The 18,452-nt window shown below is 40.6% G+C and overlaps 1 protein-coding gene across 1 annotated transcript in view; it reads left to right on the top strand.

Moving 5' to 3' along the window:
* LOC132856544 (synaptopodin) overlaps nt 1-18,452 on the top strand; it is a 30,182-nt gene that overhangs the window by 3,594 nt on the left and 8,136 nt on the right. The window contains exons 2-3 of the mRNA XM_060886114.1: nt 3,259-4,442; nt 16,128-18,151. Of these exons, the coding sequence (XP_060742097.1) occupies nt 4,247-4,442; nt 16,128-18,151 (2,220 nt within the window). The 5' untranslated portion in view covers nt 3,259-4,246. The remainder of the gene's footprint in view (nt 1-3,258; nt 4,443-16,127; nt 18,152-18,452) is intronic.

Genomic DNA, 18,452 nt, shown 5'->3' with positions numbered 1-18,452 from the left:
TTGTAAAAAATTTCCTGGAAATGTTCGTTTTCTTCCGAAAGCTTAACCAGGACTTTACCTTGTGTTTGGCATTTATATTGTAGGTACGCTGTCTTGCTACAGGGGACGTGCAGGTTGTACACACTTTTATTAACAAGATAATTTCTTCCTGGTTCTTTGTGTCCTTGCTTTTGCCCTTAGGTATTATACACCATCATCAGTAAGCTTTACAGAAGTCTTGAGCTCAACGCATTGGTTATCTGTCACCATCACGGACAAGCCGAGGCACGCTGGTTATCACGAACTCTCTGAACATTACCGGCAAGGAATGCCAGCTTTGCAGAGTAACCCCCAAATTATTTTTTGAGGCATTTACAGGTGCTTGAAAGAGGCTTTGTGTGCGTGCGTGCGTGCGTGCATGTGTGTGTGTGTGTGTGTGTGTGTGTGTGTGAGAGAGAGAGAGAGAGAGAGAGAGAGATGAGATAGTCATTGTGGATGACTGAATCAGATCCAGGCCCAGCAGCATGTAATGGATCCAGAAGATTAAAGCAAAGTTTGTCATAAACCACATTCAGCCACCATCTCATCTCTCTCACACACACACACACACACATACACACACACACACACACACACACAACTACACTGTAACATGTATGTCATTAAATCAGCGATGTCAGACAGAACGGCAACTGAAAAGGTGCACGAATCAGACATGTCCAAATCATTAGCCAAAGTTAATGGGCTTGTATAGGCGGAGCACTTTTGGCAGCGTGAATTCACAAATGTGTGAAGTAACAACAAATAGCTGGAGAGCAAACAGCTTAGCTCACCGTACAGACACGTATTTCTGCTTAACAAACCTGATAAGGCTCACAGACTCGATGCCAGCTTCGAGATGAGTAATTACCTCCGCTATTTACCTTATCGCCTTCCTGATGGGACCTGAGACAAGAACTTTGGAGGACTTTGAGAAAAATATCAACACTGCAGGTGTGAGATATTACAGTTAAGGATCTAAAAGGATCTTGTGTGTTCTCTCTGTGCTTCATCTGGTTTCCTCCGGTTTCCTCCCACAGTCCAATGGCATGCCTTTGTAGGCCGATTGGCATCTCTAAATTGTCTGTAGGTCCAAAGGGTGTGTGAATGTGTGTTATTGTGCTCTCCCGATCAGTTGGGACCACATCCAGGAAGCCCCCTGAGATATATACACCAGGTGCCCTGTGGACCTGTGTAGGATAAGTGCTACAGGACGGATGGATGGATAGACGATGATAATAGAAGCTTAAACTGAGAACTCTTAAGGATTCTTTGGTTGGTTCTGAATTGAGTGTTTTTCATATCCGGCAAGGTCCAGGCAATATTAATGAATGTGTAAAAATTAATTTGACAGGTCAATTAATTTGTTAATTGACCAACTTCGTTAGATGTTATCTTTACTCTACTGTTCTGTGTCTTTCTTTGTTTATATGGTGTGTTTGAAAAGACATGTACCTATGGAAATGTGTTACTGTATGTCAGTGTCTACTGGTGTCTCATATCTCCAGGCTTCCCGGGTCATCCGTGAGCTTAGGTTACTGCCTAGGGTGGAGTTTGGGTTACATGGTCTCCATATGGGTTTCCTTAGGTTATCCGGTTTCTTGTATCCTCCCGAAACATGTCAGTAGGTTGAATAAGGAGGGAATGAAGTGGGTGTGCGTGTGATTGTTCCATCCAGGGTATATTCCTGCTCACACGCAGGGTTCCCAAGATACCGTCAGTCCTCGCTTCACCTCAAACCTGACCAGGATAACAGGTTTACTATACATGCTGTTCTAGACAATCTAGATAATCAATAACAGGACCATGATAACAGGTGATGCGAGCGGTAATAAAACAAATCCAAACTTTCCTGGATTTGATGCATGGAATGGTGGAATGGGCAACATGAAAGCACACAGATTCACACCTATTGGTAATTTAGAGTGGACAGTCCCCCAACCGTTTCTGGAAACCCACATGGACACAGGAAATCATGCAAATCTATACACAGACAATGCAGAGCTCAGGGTTATACCAGGAACGCTGGAGATGTATGTGAGGCAGCAACTACTAATTGCTAATAATAAGATATTATTAACATTTGCTAACAGATATTCTACACACCAATCAATGGGAAGTGGTAGCTCAGTGGTTAAAATGCCCAACAAGATGCCCACTTGGTCCACCAAGCTGCCATCACTGGGCCCTTGAGCAAGGCCCTTAACAATTAACTGCTCAGTTGTATAAATAAGATAAACAAAGTCTTTTTTGATATGGGTGTCTGCTAAATGCCCTAAATGTAAATGCTTTATCCTTAAGCATTGAAGCTTTGCACAAAATACTCCCTGAACATCTTATTGTAAACTCAAAATAATAAATGTTAATGGCTTCCATCGGCGGTCCCATCTCCTGATGGCGTATCTCAACAAAGCTTTCTTTTTCTTTACTCTCTGACACCAGAGAATGCACAGACAACACTGATCTGAAGCCCATTGTGGACCAGTGTTTGAGAGGGTTGTCTTTTGCTTAGGGATGACGGCACAAAGAGGCACTCCGATGCTATTGTGTCTGATCTCAGGAAGAGCCTGAAAATCCTCTCTCTTTCTCTCTGTATAAGTTCTAACTGCTTTTAACAGCATGTGAAAAGAGCCGATCGTGATAAACGCCATCTCATCTCAGTAACTCACATACCCTCAGGCTCAGGTTCAAGAGACAGGATACAAGAGACCGTAGTGCAGGATAGAGGTCATTTACGCCCTGTGGACTGTTTTCTCTTCCTTTTTTTCCCTCTTAGCCAAAAATTCTGCCTCTAATAGCATGGATCTCAGTGATTAAGAGAAGTCAAAGGGCTTAGCACTTTTTTTTTGGCACATTCTTGGGACGTGTTCAACTCTGGATTAGAAACCCTCCCTGCTTTCCTGATAAGGAATAAAGCGTTGTCATGTTTCTGTCTTTAATTAGGGTGACACATTGTTCCTTTTGACACCCTTTCCTTCTCCTTGCTATTAATCCAAGAGGAAATAACTGTTGTATTGTGCATTTATTACACGAGTGGGAAATTCATTCCGTTGTTTCCACTGGTACTTCGATGGGAGTGGTGTCCTTTGTAAATGAAAAAAAAAAAAAACAACGAATGTTAATGAACATGAAGCACATCCATATTCGCCACACCTCAAGAGGTCAGATAATCATACTTCCTGATACATCATGTACTATTGCTTTCTCAGTCTAATAGCACATATCCTTTTCTTTTTTTAGGTGGGAGTGGATTAGAAGGAATCCAAGTTCATCTCAATATCCTGGCGAGGTTAAAACGTCAGCCTCGTTCTGGAGAAACTATCTGCATCAGTCTGCTTTGTTTCATCGGACCTAAGAGCAAATAAACGCAACAGTTTATTAAACCTGACTGACTGAGAGAACACACAAAACCACCCAAGTGGAAGTTTTCTGTCGGCAATTTGACAGTATAAAGGACCTGTTATGGAAGTACATCAAGTCGCTGTTTATCATCATGTATAACATGTTTAACTTTATGTATAAATAATAAGAAATCCTCGTTTAAATGTGAATTATTGGAACAGCGACGCTGGGAAAATCGTGTGACCTTTTACGATGAATAGTGCTTTCATGCTCTAATGCAATTACAGCAAGCTACAGTACAGTACGTCACCTTTCTTTTCGAGACTTTGATGTGTGTCTTTTGAGAACTGTGATCTGCCCCGTGGAGATTGTGATATACGAGCAGAGGAGCGTTTAAGGAATGAGAGAAGAAAGAGAGAAAGAAAAATGTTTAGATCGCTAAGGAAAAACAAACCCCGAAAGGAAACGTGGATGATCTTTCAACTTTTACCCGATCTGAAGTGGAGCGCATCGCAAATTGTGAAATATCTTTGGCTGTTTTCCATTGGAACAGGTCCAGCGTGCGTCTAAAGGAATCTAACAGGATTTTGTTTTCGAATTTAAGTAATATTACATGGCATCGAAAGTAAAAGTGTATCATCGACTTGCTGTGTAACGGACTATTCCCAAAAAAGGACTGCCAGGCTGAAACGTAACTCTGATTGTGCTGGTTTGTTTTTGCTTTGAAAACAGAGCAGTACTTAGAACCCTCCCTTTTGGCCATCCTGACCACCCATAAGGGACAAAACATTAGTCAAGCACAGGCACGCAGAAAAAAAGTGGACCCTCTAGACCAACAACGTTTGTTGTTTTAATCCCTTCAAGCAGCCACTCTTGAGCTGGAAAGATGGAAAGAGGACATGACCCTGTCAGGAGAGGGATCAGCTGGACTGGACACGGCACCACGACCCACGGCACCGTAATCTCACGTGAGGAAAATACAGACATGACAGGAACTGATTCCTGGGAAAAGGAGAAGCACAACTTGGTCAAAGCAAAGCCTCTGATGACCCCTAGCACTGGTCACCCATCACGGAAAACAAGTAAATATTTACTTCAGTTTCTTGTTTATTACCTCTCAGATGGTGAGATTGCAACAAGATGGCTTTGTAAAGTAAACACAGGTTTGGTTAAAACCTTTACAAATACTCTGACATGGTTGCTCTGATTAGGGTAGAATATGAAGGAAATGTACCTACTCTACATTCGGGCATTTAGTATTAGTGTAGATATTGTGATTGGTCTTCGCGTAACAGGAAGTGGTAATGGATCTGATAGAACTGCATTGCATTGAAGTAAATCTCATCAGCGAACAAAAGCATGGATGTATGTTAAAGGTGCAGTAGATATTTTTTAAAGGTTATTAAGTCACTGGAATGCTTTTGGATGTCTGTTATTTTATAGATCCTACTGTACGTAGGTCACCTGAGATACTGTGGGTGGAGCTTTATGGGCAGGGGTGGGTCTGCTAATGTCAGGAGGAAAAATACAAATCTTACTTAAAGCTCCTTTCAAATCAGAGCCAGTAAATATGGTCCAGTGCTGGACTTCTTAAAGTTTCCTACAGTTGGATGGATATGTCATTATCAGCAAAAAGTCACATTTGTGGTTGACAGGAATGCGGACAAAGAACAGATCACCATCCCCACACCCTCGCTGGTCAAACTTCAGAACGTTAAACATTAACATCTGTTTCCTTGTGGCCAAAAGGCACATTTTCTGTACTGTAATGCTGTAATGGCCCTCACTCTCCCATGCCTCAGAACCACTGACCGTAATACGAGAGCCAAAAAAAGTTAGCTGGAAGAAATCATGATCAGGAACACAGATGAACACTCCTCCTCATTGCGTTCACGCTTGCGTGGGTGTTGTGCAGATGGAAAATGCGTTAAAAGAAACCCTGCGTTATAGACATTGTGCAGCTGTTTGTTAGGTGATTGACAGCTGTTGTATTTCACGCTCATGTCAGTTGGTGAACGTTACATGCAGGATATAGAGACAAAAGATGATGTTATCATGTTATATCGGTCCCAGACAGTTTCCAGACATAAAAACCAATGACAAACTTAAACAAGTCGGAGAAAACACATGTGTAAACACTCTTTTTCTCTCTCAGTCATTGGGTACTCATTATATATGGAATACGGTGTTTATACCGTGCAGCATATAGAATGTAAACCTGCTGTGTTTGCTAACTGTCATGTCTTGTCCTTTGTCCATACGTTTAGACACATTAAACAGGTCCGACATTCAGTCATGTGATCCCGAGCTCTGCACTTTGCGTTCTCAAAAAAAAATAAATAAATAAATAAAAACTTGACTTGACTTAAAGTGAATGTGTCTATAAAGCAATATGTTTCTAATTATCATCAAACCCCTCATAAGTGGAACGGTCCAGATGAGCCGAGTCTGTTTCCATAAGCAAACCCTGGTGCATCTGAGAATTAGATCTTAGATTAGAAAATGCAGTAAACATAAAGACATCTGATTCACAGCTGCATCTTTTGAATTTATCCTTGTTAAAGTGAAGTAAGATTTTTGTGGGTAGGAAAGCATGGAGAAAACCCTAAGTAACATTTTTTTCTTCCTCCTTACTTATACACACACACACATTATACACACACACACACACACACACATGCATGTGGAATCCTGTGGGAGTGGGTCTGGTGAAGGACAACATCCGACAGGATAATCTGACCTCTGATCCTTAGCCCTCAGGCAGCAGCGTTCCAAGATCTCCTGCTTTAAGGAAAAGTTCCCTCTCCACCCACAATCTAGACTGACTACAGCACTACTGCCTAAGGCTCAAAGAGTTCCCTCCTTCCATCACTTAATCTTTCTCTCTCTCTCTCTCTCTCTCTCTCTCTCTCTCTCTCTCTCTCTCTCTCTCTCTCTCTCTCTCACTCTCTCTTTCATACACACACTCTCCAGGCCCTCATCCCTTATCATCACATTGTCTCCTCTTTCAGGGAACTCCTCACTCTTACTTTCCTGCTCTCTCTCTCTCTCTCTCTCGCACGCACTCTCGCTCTCTCCCTTTCTTCGTCTGTCTCTTTCAGCCAGAGGAGAAAGTTCCTTTCACTTCCAGAAAGCTTAACATGCAGTCAAGTGGCACAGAGTAAAATAACTAATTACTGCAAACTGCTGCCATTCAGTCTGTATTAAGGTCTTAACTCCTGCAGCTCTTAAGCAGATACATTAACTCCCATGAGCTCAGTAGCATTCGGTCCTGTTTCCTGTAGTTTAAAATCAGATAAAATCATCTCCAGAACAAAAAGACGTGGATGAAAATCCCTACCCTGAAGCAAACAATAATAAATCCAACCAAACCTCACTGGACAGTAATCCCAGTTCTAAACCCAATTCTGTATCCAAAATGTAAACACGTAGGGCTTATCTCTACATTCTACCACAATTAATCTCAATCCCAATTTTAATCTAATACTTACATAAACTAACATCTTTATCACTAACATAAAAACATCTCTAAACCTCAACACTGTTAATCTTAAATCCACACTCTCCCAAATCTAAACACCAACACTAATAATCTTAATCCCACACTCTCCCAAATCTAAACCCCATCACTAATAATCTCAATCCTACATTCTCCCAACTCTAAACCTCAACACTAATAATCTTAATCCCACACTCTTCCAACTCTAAACCCCAACACTAATAATCTCAATCCTACATTCTCCCAAATCTAAACCCCATCACTAATAATCTCAATCCTACATTCTCCCAAATCTAAACCCCATCACTAATAATCTCAATCCCACACTCTCCCAACTCTAAACCTCAACACTAATCATCTTAATCCCACACTCTTCCAACTGTAAACCCCAACACTAATAATCTCAATCCTACATTCTCCCAAATCTAAACACCAACACTAACAATCTCAATCCCACACGCTCCCAAATCTAAACCCCATCACTAATAATCTCAATCCTACATTCTCCCAAATCTAAACACCAACACTAACAATCTCAATCCCACACTCTTCCAACTCTAAACCCCAACACTAATCATCTTAATCCCACACTCTCCAAAATCTAAACCCCATCACTAATAATCTCAATCCTACATTCTCCCAATTCTAAACCCCATCACTAATAATCTCAATCCTACATTCTCCCAACTCTAAACCTCAACACTAATCATCTTAATCCCACACTCTTCCAACTCTAAACCCCAACACTAATAATCTTAATCCCACACTCTCCCAAATCTAAACCCCATCACTAATAATCTTAATCCCACACTCTCCCAAACCTAAACCCCATCACTAATAATCTCAATCCTACATTCTCTCAAATCTAAACCCCATCACTAATAATCTTAATCCCACACTCTCCCAAATCTAAACCCCATCACTAATAATCTCAATCCTACATTCTCTCAAATCTAAACACCAACACTAACAATCTCAATCCCACACTCTCCCAACTCTAAACCCCAACACTAATAATCTTAATCCCACACTCTCCCAAATCTAAACCCCATCACTAATAATCTCAATCCTACATTCTCCCAAATCTAAACACCAACACTAACAATCTCAATACCACACTCTTCCAACTCTAAACCCCAACACTAATAATCTTAATCCCACACTCTCCAAAATCTAAACCCCATCACTAATAATCTCAATCCTACATTCTCCCAAATCTAAACACCAACACTAACAATCTCAATACCACACTCTTCCAACTCTAAACCCCAACACTAATAATCTTAATCCCACACTCTCCCAAATCTAAACCCCATCACTAATAATCTCAATCCTACATTCTCCCAATTCTAAACCCCATCACTAATAATCTCAATCCTACATTCTCCCAATTCTAAACCCCATCACTAATAATCTCAATCCTACATTCTCCCAACTCTAAACCCCATCACTAATAATCTTAATCCCACACTCTCCCAAACCTAAACCCCATCACTAATAATCTCAATCCTACATTCTCTCAAATCTAAACCCCATCACTAATAATCTCAATCCTACATTCTCCTAAATCTAAACCCCATCACTAATAATCTCAATTCTACATTCTCTCAAATCTAAACCCCATCACTAATAATCTCAATCCTACATTCTCCCAACTCTAAACCCCAACACTAATAATCTTAATCCCACACTCTCCAAAATCTAAACCCTATCACTAATAATCTCAATCCCACACTCTCCCAACTCTAAACCCCAACACTAACAATCTCAATCCCACACTCTCCCAACTCTAAACCCCAACACTAATAATCTTAATCCCACACTCTCCCAAATCTAAACCCCATCACTAATAATCTCAATCCTACATTCTCCCAAATCTAAACACCAACACTAACAATCTCAATCCTACATTCTCCCAAATCTAAACACCAACACTAACAATCTCAATCCCACACTCTCCCAACTTCCCAATTTCTATAAATTAAACCACTAATCTCAAACCATACCCCAAACTATATTCCCTAATCCGAATAATCCCAATGTCAATCCCGGCTCACTCTCTGTCAAACTTTAACACTGATAATCCCAATTTCAAATCCCAATCTTAATCCTACTGACTTTATTATGACTAGTTTATATTTTAAAAGTATAATAGAGTTGCTACATATAGTATGACACATGTACAACATGCCAAAAACACAAGTTAATCCAAACAAACAGACGTTTATTCCAGGTTTAATAATCCTGAATATTATGAAATTACATTATAGTCGAATCCCAAACGGCTGTCTGCTCCCTACAGAAGAGCACTACATGAAATGGGAATGTAGTCATTATTCAGCCTATGAAGGGCACTAGGTTTAAAATAAGGACGCATTTGAGATCGAGTGTGAAACCGTTAAAAACAGCAGCAAAGCGAAACACGAGCCGGTGAAAGAGGGCGTGAACTGAAGCCACGAGCTCACTTAAAAAACTGGAATATAACCGGGCAGGGAGCAGTTTAACACAGACAACTGGAGAGAGAGAGAGAGAGAGAGAGAGAGAGAGAGAGAGAGAGAGAGAGAACACAGAGAGAGAGAGAGAGAGAGAGAGAGAGAGAGAGAGAGAGAGAGAGAACACAGAGAGAGAGAGAGAGAGAGAGAGAGAGAGAGAGAGAGAGAGAGAGAACACAGAGAGAGAGAGAGAGAGAACACACACAGAGAGAGAGAGAGAGAGAGAGAGAGAGAGAGAGAGAGAGAGAGAGCGAACACACACACACAGAGAGGGAGAGAGAGAGAGAGAGAGAGAGAGAGAGAGAGAGAACACACACACAGAGAGGGAGAGAGACACACACACATAGAGACAGAGACACACAGAGAGACAGAGGACACACATAGAGACAGAGACACACAGAGAGACAGAGGACACACAGAGAGACAGAGGACACACCGACACGCTGAACTATTATCACGGTAAGGGAAATAAATGTGTATGACGTCATAACGTTCAGTCAGATAAAGTGTGTGTGTGATAAACAAAGCCGTTAGTTTGGAGTTTTATTCCGTTCAGGATCTTTAATGTGACTTCTGTTTAATTTGTCTGGAAGTTCAGTTTTTCTTACACTGGATGTAGAAGCGTTAAGTGTGGAAGTGAGTATGAGAGATGAACAGAGAAGGTCTGAGGGTCTAAAGGGTTAAAGCTATGAAGGGCTGATGGTATGAGAAGGTAATCTGTCTGTCTGTCTGTCTGTCTGTCTGTGTGTCTGTCTGTGTGTCTGTCTGTCTGTGTGTCTGTCTGTCTGTCTGTGTGTCTGTCTGTGTGTCTGTCTGTCTGTGTGTCTGTCTGTCTTTCTGTCTGTCTGTCTGTCTCTCTGTCTGTCTGTCTCTCTACCTGTCTCTCTCTCTATTTATCTTTCTTTCTCTCTACCTGTCTGTCTGTCTCTCTGCCTGTCTGCCTCTCTCTCTGTCTGTCTGTCTCTCTTCCTGTGTGTCTCTCTGTCTGTCTTTCTCTCTACCTGTCTGTCAGTGTGTCTCTCTGCATGCCTGTCTCTCTCTCTGCCTGTCTGTCTCTCTCTCTGCCTGTCTGCCTCTCTACCTGTCTCTCTCTCTATTTGTCTTTCTTTCTCTCTACCTGTCTGTCTGTCTCTCTGCCTGTCTGCCTCTCTCTCTGTCTGTCTTTCTCTCTTCCTGTGTGTCTGTCTCTCTGTCTGTCTTTCTCTCTACCTGTCTGTCAGTGTGTCTCTCTGCATGCCTGTCTCTCTCTCTGCCTGTCTGTCTCTCTCTCTGCCTGTCTGCCTCTCTCTCTGTCTGTCTCTCTGCCTGTCTGCCTCTCTCTCTCTCTGTCTGTCTCTCTGCCTGTCTGTCTCTCTCTCTGTCTGTCTTTCTCTCTACCTGTCTGTCTGTGTGTCTCTCTGCCTGTCTCTCTCTCTCTGTCTGTCTCTCTACCTGTCTGTCTGTGTGTCTCTCTGCCTGTCTCTCTCTCTCTCTCTCTTTCTGTCGGTCTCTCTACCAGTCTGTCTGTCTGTCTGCCTGTCTGTCGCTCTGTCTGTCTCTCTCTCTCTGCCTGTCTGTCTCTCTGTCTGTCTGTCTCTGTCTCTCTCTCTCTCTCTCTCTCTCTCTCTCTCTCTCTCTGTTCATAGTTCAGAGTGAGAATGTGATTCATCCATCGTTTTCATTGTTTCTCTGTTCCTCTGTTCTTATCTCTGTCTGTCTCACACATTTCTCTCTCTTTCTTACTTGTGTTCTCTCTTGTTTTTCTGCTGTCTCAGATTTCTCATCTTTTTAACTCTCTCTCTCTCTCTCTCGCTCGCTCTCTCTCTCTCTCTCTCTCTCTCTCTCTCTCTCTCTCTCTCTCTCTCTCTCTCTCACACACACACACACACACACACACATTCTTGCTCCTTTTTATGATGTGTTTTGCTTTGTGTTTCTCTTTTCATCTTACTTTCTTGCATTTATTCTCTCTCTCTCTCTCTCTCTCTCTCTCTCTCTCTCTCTCTCTCTCTCTCTCTCTCTCCTGATTCATGGTTGAAATTAACAACCTGAAGGAAACCATCTGTCTTTATCCGTTACTTTCACTGTGTTATTTTTCTATCCATCTTTTAGTCTCACTGTGCTTCTTTTTCATTTCATTCCCGTCTCTTCCCTTCCGGTCCCTCTCCTGTTAAAGGGACACTTAAAATACTGTTGTTCTCTTTGTATGTCCCTCTCTGTCTCATTTCTCTTTTCCTTTCTCTCTGTCTTACTCTGTCTCATTTCTCTTTTCCTTTCTCTCCGTCTTACTCTGTCTCTTTTTCTTTCATTTCTCTCAGTGTCTCATATTCTTCTCTGTCCATCCTTATGATTCATAATGAGACATAAGTCCTGTCCGTTCTTTCTCACTCTCTCTTTTCTCTCTATCATTTCTCCTTATTTCCTCTTATCTTTCTCTTCTTTCCTGATTTATTATTCCTGTCTTTATCGTTCTTTTTTTCTTCGCACTGTGCTTTTCTCAATCCCTCTCTCCGTTCTCTACATTTTTATCTCTTCTTATTATAATTTAATTGTCTTCTCCTATTTCAGTTTATCCATCTTTCTGTTTTATTTCCATTCTACGTCTTTCTCCCATTTCATCTTTTTTTCCATGTCCCTCTTTCCCTGTTTATCTTTATGACTCACAGTTTTAACCTTTATTTGTCTGAACCCTATGTCAGATTTTCCTTCTCTCTCTCTCTCTCTCTCTCTCTCTCTCTCTCTCTCTCTCTCTCTCTCTCTCTCTCTCTCTCTCTCTCTCTCTTCTTGCTGCATGCTTTGCTTTGACTCTCCCTGTATGTGTGTGTTTATTATGTGTGTGTTCAGTATGTCACAATCCTGCCTAAACCTCCTCATAATGTCCTCAAGGAAAGATTTAAATGCGCCACTCGTGTTTTACTGCATGACATAACTCCGAGTTTCGCTCGGACTGACAGAGCCATTCACACGCCGTCCTGCCAAACATCCTGTGCTGGGCTTTAAGCGATAAAAGCTTCACCTCCCACAGAGTTACATGCAAGATCAATTAGAGCTGTGTAAAGGAAACAGGCTGTGTTTGCACTGAAGTGTTTAACAACACTTACATCGTCAATACCTTTCAGTCAGACCATAGCCGACTCTCGCGCGGTGATCCGCAGGGTCAGCATGCCACTCAGCTCAGGGGGATTAGTACATAGATACGAGATAAGGGCCTATTTGATTAGTCTGTAAATGTATTATTATTATTATTATTATTATTATTATTATTATTATTATTATTATTATCTCCATGACCGTCATTGTAATAAGAATAACAACAACAATACTACTACTAATAATAATAAATGCAATAAAAAATAAATAATAAACAAACTAATTAATTACATGTAATTGTTTCGTATATACATCAGGAATAAATCACTATTTATACGTTTTGACTCTTCAAACGTTAAGCTAAATATTAGTTACTATATTAATTAGTTGCTATATTATAATTATATTAATACTAAATACTATGACTCAATTTTTCTTTATCTAGCTGACCTTTTCTTACCCTCTCCAGTATTTTATAACAATAACTAAATAAATATAAAAACTATATATATATATATTTATGTATATATATATATATATATATATATATATATATATATATACATAAATATATATATATATATATATATATATATATACATATATATATATATATATATATATATACATATATATATATATATTCAAGACTATATAATTAATCTGTGTAGAATATATAAATAATTATTTTTTTTGTGTTTTTTACATTTTGCTTTAAAATCCTAATACTTGATCAGCACATAACAATACCGTCTAATTGTTTTTTCTATATAACTTAACACTTTGACTTTTTAAGTCAAAACACACTTATTAAATATTTGTCTTAAGTGTGCATGAATATATCTGAGAACTGAATAGTTTATTAAATATTATATTCATTCATTTATTCACCTTCAATAAGTGCTTTATCCTGGTAACACTTCGATGTTCATCCACTTCGATAAACTCCAGGGAACGCTGGGTGTGAGGTGGGAATAACGATCCGATGGGACGAGGCTATACACACACGTTCGATTTACACACACGTTTTTGGGATGTGAAAGAAAACCAAAGTACCCATGTGGAGAACATACCGTACGAGTCTCCACACAGACGCTGACCTAAGCTCACGACCGATTACATTTAGACAGCTAAATAGTAAATATACGTTAATTACAATTCTTTGTTACACTTGTTTGTCCACACATAAACATACACTTTTTTTTCCACAACATGATTTTTTATTAAACGCCATTGCAATATTTATGTGAATTTTTTTAAATCTCACGTTATCACTTAGAAACAACAATGACTCCACTCGCAGGAAGCCAAAATAAAAAGATGAGATAATAGTGAAACCAAATTCTCAAGGTCGAAGCTGAGGGAATTTTAATTGCAGTGTGTGTTGTGTAAAGATGTGTCAGGGCACTCGTGCAGCTGCGTACATGCGTAAGTCCTCGGTGTTTGGGAGACAATGCCATAGACCCAAGTGGGGAGATTTCTCGGCAGTTCAGGAATGCTGAGCGAGGGAGAAGAGAGCCGTGTGCTAAACCAAATACTTTGTCCAGAATGGAATGGCAATTCTTAAGCCTAGGCAATAAAACCACTGCCATATTCAACAGAAAGATAGCTGCCCTCTATGCCAGGGTATTAACAGAGGCTCATGGTCTTATACAATGTTGTTATTCATTTCATGTGGAAGAGAAGAACAACATACTAATAATTTCACCTTATTTTACTTTAAATCTGCTCCAAGGGTTTATTACATCATGGATGCACAAACTTTTATATTGTATACTCCTAAGACATATATAATATTTAATAAACTATTCAGTTCTCAAATATATTCAAGACAAATATTTAATAAGTGTGTTTTGACTTAAAAAGTCAAAGTGTTAAGTTATATAGAAAAAACAATTAGACGGTATTGTTATGTGCTGATCATGTATTAGGATTTTAAAGCAAAATGTAAAAAAGACAAAAAAAATAATTATTAATATATTCTACACTATATATATTATATATTCTACTATATATATATATATATATATATATATATATATATATATATATATATATATATATATATATAGTTTTTATATTTATTTAGTTATTGTTATAAAATACTGGAGAGGGTAAGAAATGGTCAGCTAGATAAAGAAAAATTGAGTCATAGTATTTAGTATTAATATAATTATAATATAGCAACTAATTAATATAGTAACTAATATTTAGCTTAACGTTTGAAGAGTCAAAACGTATAAATAGTGATTTATTCATGATGTATATACGAAACAATTACATGTAATTAATTAGTTTGTTTATTATTTATTTTTTATTGCATTTATTATTATTAGTAGTAGTATTGTTGTTGTTATTCTTATTACAATGATGGTCATGGAGATAATAATAATAATAAGAATAAGAATAAGAATAATAATAATAATTAAAGTATTTATTTCATTTAGCCCCATAAAAAGTCATCACAAACCATGTCACATAGGTTGAAAGAAAACATAAATAAAGGTAATAGTAATTAAGGTTATTAATAAAGGGAACAGAAATGTCACTTACAACAAGTATGTATGTATGTATGCACCAATATTTAAGATGTTCCCGCCTCCACCTTGTGTGTGTGGAGTTTGCATGTTCTCCCCGTGCCTCGGGGGTTTCCTCCGGGTACTCCGGTTTCCTCCCCCGGTCCAAAGACATGCATGGTAGGTTGATTGGCATCTCTGGAAAAATTGTCCGTAGTGTGTGATTGTGTGAGTGAATGAGAGAGTGTGTGTGTGTGTGTGTGTGTGTGTGTGCCCTGTGATGGGTTGGCACTCCGTCCAGGGTGTATCCTGCCTTGATGCCCGATGACGCCTGAGATAGACACAGGCTCCCCGTGACCCGAGGTAGTTCGGATAAGTGGTAGAAGATGAACGAATGAATGAATGAATGAATGAATAAATTAATGACTATTTAAGATGTTTATTTAAGAATCCTCAGTTAGTATAAAATGTGTAGCAAGCAAGTATTACTACATCATAAACTGTAACAGCCAATCAGGTGGAAATACAGTACATAAGCAGGCCCTGCATATTTATGCATTAGTGTTGAAAAAGTTTAGAAATTTCCATTTACAGTATTATAAATGTAGTTAATAAAGAAAAAAATTATCTTCCTTTAAAACAGGTATTTCATTGACAAAATGTGCTTTTTCAAGGGAGGTGCAGAATTATAAAGTATTTTTAACTTGCAGTGAGGCTTTGTTATTATGATGTCCTATATAGCTGAAATACAGGAAAATCCCAAATTCTCATGAGAGTAATGAGAGAATAATGAAAATAAAGACAGTGTATGAGTCCTCAGGCCTCCATCAGAGACACTCTAATGCAAAACAGGACCAAGCCAGGATATGTATTACCCTGGGCCATTGCTGTTAGAGAGCAGCTAATCAGATCCACATGCTGCAGGAATAATTATATGGCTTTTAAAATAGTATATAGTGCACCAGGATCATGAGTAGTCAGTGTTTGGTGGTTCATGGTGAGCTGGACATTTACAAGCTTTGCTGAGCAACACCTCACACAAAGCTGCTTGTTAACTGAAAAAAAAAAAAAAAATCATAACTTTGCATGTGGGCTAGACCAAGTGCCTCAGGCGTAAGTGATGAAGTCATTGGAGAGACATAGTATAACATCTCATTTTCTTTTGACTGCACCGCTTTTCTGTAATTGCAGATCTTGAGCGGAGTGCCAGTTTGCCGGAGAAGGAGCTGAAAGAAGCACGAACACGAAGTCAGATCATTGCTGCACAGCTGACTGTGCCATCAAACCCCAACTCCCGAGGTGTCCAGCTCTTCAACCGCCGCAGAGAAAGAGTGAACGCCTTCACGATCGTGAGTGTTGCTGGTGGAGGAGAAGAAAGCAATCAAGAGTCCCATCATGAACCTGACTCACCTTCTTCAAGTGCATTAACATGTAACAGGGAGTGCTGGACTGATAGCCAGGTCAAAGACTTGAAACACAGAAGAAGTGAAACGCAACTCCAGTGGCCAACACTGGTTACACACAGCAAGGGACATAAAATGGAGGATGTTGGCGAAGTGGCACATGAAGTGGGACATGAGAGGCATTTTCTCCCTGTAAATGATAAGGATGAAGAGGTTCCTGAGCATGGAGAAGCAGGAAAGGATATCACCTCTGATGACAATACTCCTGCTGTTCCTAATCCTAGCCAAGCAGGAGAGCAGGATGTGCAGATAAATGGGACATATGAAAACCAAGTGGAGGCTCCTAAAGCCACCCCAAATGGAAGCCACAGCACTGAGACCAACAGTAAAGCAGAGGACTCAGTACTGAAGCAGTCGCCCCTTACAAACAGGACAGCACGGCCATTTTCATCCCCTGTTGTGATGAACTCGAACGAATCCAGCATTCTTTCTCCAGACATCCCTCTCGCCCCATCCTACTCTGCTCCTCGTCTTCCAGCTCAGTATGAACCACCTGTATATTCTGGCCAGGAACCTCAAACATTTGTTAAACCAACTTTTGCGGTATCCTCCAGACAAGTGTTCTCCCCTCCACCTCCAGCTCCTTCATACCCAACCCCTCCACTTCCTGGATACATGACCCTACCTCCATCTATCCCATCTGATCCTCCTCCACAATCAGCCATGTCTCCCCCTCCATCACCTGCCTACTACACTTCATTGGCCACACCAATCTCCACCTACATGCCTCAGCTACTGTCTGATAGCAGGCCAATGACGCCCAACCGCACAGGCATTCTAGATGAAGGCCGGTGTAAACGATCTAACCGCAAGTCAATGTTTACATTTCAGGAGAAACCAAAGTCAGCTCCGACTCCCGAGCTCTTGTCACTGGTTCAAGGAACAGATGAGAAGAAAAGAGGCAGAGGACAGGCAGAAACCCATCAGGAAGAGGAGCAGCTGGCTTTAGGGGCAGAAGCATCCAATTTCCTGGTCAAGGATGAGAGTGGTGTGGAAGAGAATTTTGTGCCAGTGTGGTCCTCGACACTGAAAAGCTCCAGAACACGAGACAGGGTAGAGCACAAGCCTGAGCAAGCCCTGACCAAGGCATCCGGCAAAGGTGCAGAGCTGTTTGCCAAACGCCAGACCAGAATGGAGAAATATATTCATGAAAATGCAGAGGGACTAAGATCACCTTCTCCCACCACGTCTCTTCCTCCCTCATGGGTGTATCCGTCAAACATGCCCGGTCGTGTCAAGGCCATGATTAATGCCTCCAACATCTCCACAGAGTTTTCCAAGACTCTCCAAACCCAGCTTGCCACACAGAAAAAGAATGTGCCAGCAAAGGCACCTGTACCAGCTCCGGTCCCGGAGAGCCCGACATTAGAAAACGGCTGCAGCAGAGTGGAAATGGAGCTATCTCGGCACCAGCCTTACCAGCTCAATTCATCCCTGTTCATCCTCAACCCAAATAAGGGCCCTTTAAGCAATCTTCCCAAAGCAGCACCCCCTCCTAAACCTGTGGTGATGACATCCTCATATTCCAGACAGACCTCTCTTCCATCTACTCCTGTCCCAACCCAGTATGACTTACATGCCTACAGGTTGGCTAACTGCTTCTCCCCTCCCATGATGCCTGTGGAATCGGTGAGCAGGAATGTGACCACCTCTGTGTCAGGTCTCGCTCCTGAGCGTGTGACTTCACCTCAGTCGGTCATCCAGGCACCCAAGCCCACCTTCTCAACCAAGAAAGCTGGGATTACCCCACAGGTGTGGAAGCCAAATTATTTCTTCTAGTCTATTTTCCCTTCTTCCAGACCTTCCACTGCTTTTGTTAACTCTGTATTCTCAACAGACTAAAGAAAAATATTCACAGAGGCTTAACGGGGAATAACCGAGCTCTTTACGCAGTTATAGCTGATGAGCAAGCAGAAGAAATGTCAGGAGTGGTTCCAGGAAAACGAAACAGCTATAAACGCTGTAGATTATTTTCACACTGAGACAGTTTATTATTCTCTCCAGGCTCCTAAGATTCCTTCGGCCCCTGATTAAATGATGTATTATGTTTGGC

Source organism: Tachysurus vachellii, chromosome 14, assembly GCF_030014155.1.
Source record: "Tachysurus vachellii isolate PV-2020 chromosome 14, HZAU_Pvac_v1, whole genome shotgun sequence".
Classification (NCBI taxonomy): Eukaryota; Metazoa; Chordata; class Actinopteri; order Siluriformes; family Bagridae; genus Tachysurus; species Tachysurus vachellii.
Note: the sequence above shows the minus strand (reverse complement) of the source record. Positions and strands in the feature narration are given on the sequence as shown.